Here is a 3,510-nt window from a genome sequence, read left to right as displayed (position 1 = left end):
GCGCACTCGCCACCGCTGTCTGCCTGGAGCCGATGGGCCCGCTACGGAGAATGCTCTCCAGCCTGGGCCCCTCCAAGGGGGGCTCGCGGTCACTCACCTTATGTTTGGGGCATTTCAAAGAAAAGTTCTCTTCAATGAATATACAACCTATGAGCAAACAGAAGTTCGTGCGGTCAGAACCGGCATCGTGTGTGGCCGGGAGCGGGGCGCCCACCGCCCGGACGCCCCCGGTTGCGGGTTTTTTTCGAAGAGTAAGTCAAACTCTGCCTGCCCTCCAGCCCCGCTGGTTTGCCTGTCCTTTACTCTGCCCTCCCCCTGGAACCCCATCTAGTCATAGGGAGGCCTCCCCTAATTCTCCAGCTTGTTCCCCCTGCAAACAGCCTAGCCAGTCCAACAGCAATCCTTCTGCCCCGCCCTGGCCGGCACTAGGGGTGGCTCTGCTGGAGGCAGACGGGCGGGAGCAGAGCTGGGAAGGCTCCAAACCTCGTCTGGGTCCAGCAGCCTCAGCTGAGCTGCTGGCTGACCACAGCCACCTGGGTGGGCTCTGCCTGGCAACCCTTATGCGCCTTCCTGAGACTTAGTAATGCAGCTAATATAGCAGCGGCACAGCCTGCCCTGCCTCAGGCCTGCTCCCTGCCTGGGGACACTGGCCACCTCCCTCTTCGCCATCCTCCCAGTGCGGCAGCCCCTGCTTCCTGTGCCAAAGCCTCTGGGGCTCCCAGGGCGGTGGAAGCAGGGAGGGTCCTGGCAGGGGAGGCCTCTGCTCTGTCGTGTGGCAGGGTTGTCATATCCTCACCCCCATCCAGGGCAGCAGGGGGTGGGGGACAGAGGTCCTGGAGCCTCCCGGAACTGAACCAGTGCTGCCCTCTCTGGGTCGTGTGCATGACCTCACTGCCTGCCCTAGAGAGCTGCAAAAAGAAACGACTCTCCCCTCTGCTTCACAGGTGAGGCCCCGACTGCAGAGGCATGGAGGGACGCACCCAGGCCATGCATGAAGGATGCCACCAGGATCAGGGGCTCCAGGCTCTGGCAGGCAGTCTGTGCTCTGCGTGCCTGGCAATGGTAGGTACTCGATAAACGCCCACAGAACAGACAAGCGAGTGATCAGAAAGAGCAGGGCAGGTGTGCAGGGCCTGGCGTGGCCCTGCTTCCCCCTTCCACAGCTTCTGTTTTGAATTTCCTCTCCTTCCATCCCACTCAGTTTTTGTCACTGAACTGTATCTCTCCCTTTTTCCCAAACCCAGTGAACTCCTATTCAGACTTCAAAGGCCCAGCCTGGTGGCCCTGCTCTTTGAGGCTTGAGATCCTCCCCAGCTCTAGGCACCCCTTGGCGACAGCAGCTCACATATAGCTTTCAGCCTTGTAGTCTATGCTTCTCCAGCAGGTGGCTGGGGACTGACGTGTCTCGCCAGCATTGCCCAGCAGAGGGCCTGGCTGAGAGACACCAGAAGATAAAAAACTGCTGGGGAAGAAGAGGGAAGCTCGGGGGGCAAGGGCTGAGGGTCGAGTGGGGCTGGTTCAAGGAGCTGTGCCCACATCCCCTGACTTCCTGTCCACTAGGGCTAACTCTTACCCGCATCGCTGGCACACGGGTAATGGTAGGTGTGGAGGCATCCTTTGTGGCAGCACCCTATGGTGGCCCCCGCTTCTTGGCAGCTGGAACAAGTCTGGCGAGGAGAAAAGGAAGACAGGTGAGTCTGCAGCTGAGGGCCCGGGAGGCCCCCACCCTTTTCCAAACAGGACCTCGACCGGCAGCCGTGGGAGAGCTCAGGATGGTCATCGGTACCTTGGGTGGGGAGCTCTCCGGGTGGGATACCTAGTGCATAACCAGAGGTGTCTCTGTGTCCGGCAGGTGTGGGCGAGTGATGGCTTGGCCACCGTGTACTGCATGACGTCAGCTGAGCAACACAGCTCTTCCCACCTGGTGTGTACAGTGGGGCGGCTCCTGCCTTACAGGATGGTCTCAAAGCCTGAAGGAGTGACTCTGGGGGCCCAGCGGGTGACAGGAACTCACGAGGCCAGTCACCACCCGGCCATGCCCTTGCCCGTCAACTCCCCGCCACAGCCTCCAGGTGGGCTGCTTTCATGGGCCTGCTCTACAGTGAAGCTGGGGCTCCCTCCCGCTCCAGGACAGGCGGTGAGCATTGTTTCTCGCCCTTTCTGGGGACAGAAGCAGTGCTGAACCAAGTCAGAGGCCCCACCCTGAGGGGCCACTCACCACCCCCTGCCAGGACTTGGGAGGGGGTGACACAGCTGGTGCTGTGGGGTGCATGTGAACCCCAGGCCAGCCAGCAGGGCAGCCGGGCCACTCTGGGTCTCAGAAGTGGGTCTGCTGAGCTTGAGGGCTGCCTGCAGGGGGACCAACTGGGAGAGGATGGCGATGCTAAGAAGGCCCTTGGAAGAACAAAGCAAAACCTGAGGCCTGGGGAGGGACAGACCCCAGATCCCGCAGACCCCACACCCCCAGTGCAGCAGAGGCCTGAGATAGGGGAGGAGAGCAGAGAAAGGAGCAGGCCCACGCCAGGAGGCTGAGTCACAGAAACCAGTAACTGAGGTTTGATGCACCAGGTCCGTGTGGAGGCCGTCTCCTTTTAACGACCTGATGGCACTGGCATCATGGTTCATTTTACCCAGGTGAGTGATGAGAGCTCAGAGAAGCCCAGTGAGTTGCCTGAGGGCACACAGCTCAGGAGGAGCTGGACAGGACTTTGAGCCCAGCAATGGAGCTGGGGCACAGGCTGGCCATCATGGTGCTGTGCTGCTGGGGCGGGGGCAGGTGGGCTCCTTCCCAGGACTGGAGGGAACCCACTCCCAGGAGAAGGGAGGCCAGGGATGGTCTCCAGCCTCCTGGGCCTAATTCATGCCTGAGCATGCTCCCTCTGGTGCCCAGCTGGGGTGGGGAGCGGCAGGGTGGGAAGCTGGGGGAACACCAGTGTTCATATGCTCCTGCATGGCGGTGTCTTTCTGATCAGGGCCAAGTCTCCAGGCCCTCCATTTCTTGGCTCACGAAGGGGTGATAAGGCAGGAACAGGCCCCCAGACCTGGCCCAGTGTCCCACCCACTGCGGCCCGTGGATGTTCTGATGGCTGAAGAGTGACAGTGGACTCCTCTGGCTGATGGCTTCTCATACCCTGTCTGCACAGAGGCCCCTCAAACCCTGGAGACGGGCCTCTAGACGTGGAAGCAGAGCAAGGCCTCAGGCCCTCCTAAACCCAGCACGCACATTCGGATCTGTCCCCCTGGGGGCGGCCAAGGGCCCCAGCAGTTCAAGGGAGAGGCAGACTCCCGGGCGGTGGGCACGGTGTGGCTCAGGGCTGACAGGTGGTATGGGGGCTGCAGCAGGGGACACAGAAGGGCGTGCCCCTGGAGGCCTGCACAGGAGTTCTTGTCCAGCAGAGCGCTGATGGGTGCAAAGGTGGGAGCAAGGGCCCCTACTGTGAGGGTGCGGGGGTTATCTGGCCATCCACGCGGTCACACCCTGCTGATGGGCTTGGTGCCCTGAGACTCACA

General features: G+C 61.6%; 1 protein-coding gene across 1 annotated transcript in view; it reads right to left on the bottom strand.

The window, feature by feature from the left end:
* The window catches only part of RAI1 (retinoic acid induced 1), a 69,513-nt gene that overhangs the window by 539 nt on the left and 65,464 nt on the right, over positions 1-3,510 (bottom strand). The window contains exons 6-7 of the mRNA XM_010842896.1: positions 1,574-1,667; positions 98-147 (exon numbers count right to left, since the gene is read on the bottom strand). Of these exons, the coding sequence (XP_010841198.1) occupies positions 98-147; positions 1,574-1,667 (144 nt within the window). The remainder of the gene's footprint in view (positions 1-97; positions 148-1,573; positions 1,668-3,510) is intronic.

The sequence above is a fragment of the Bison bison genome, unplaced genomic scaffold (assembly GCF_000754665.1).
Source record: "Bison bison bison isolate TAMUID 2011002044 unplaced genomic scaffold, Bison_UMD1.0 scf7180017864180, whole genome shotgun sequence".
In the NCBI taxonomy this organism is placed as follows: domain Eukaryota; kingdom Metazoa; phylum Chordata; class Mammalia; order Artiodactyla; family Bovidae; genus Bison; species Bison bison.
The sequence above is the reverse complement of the archived record's forward strand: the minus strand, read 5'-3'. Positions and strand labels throughout refer to the sequence as shown.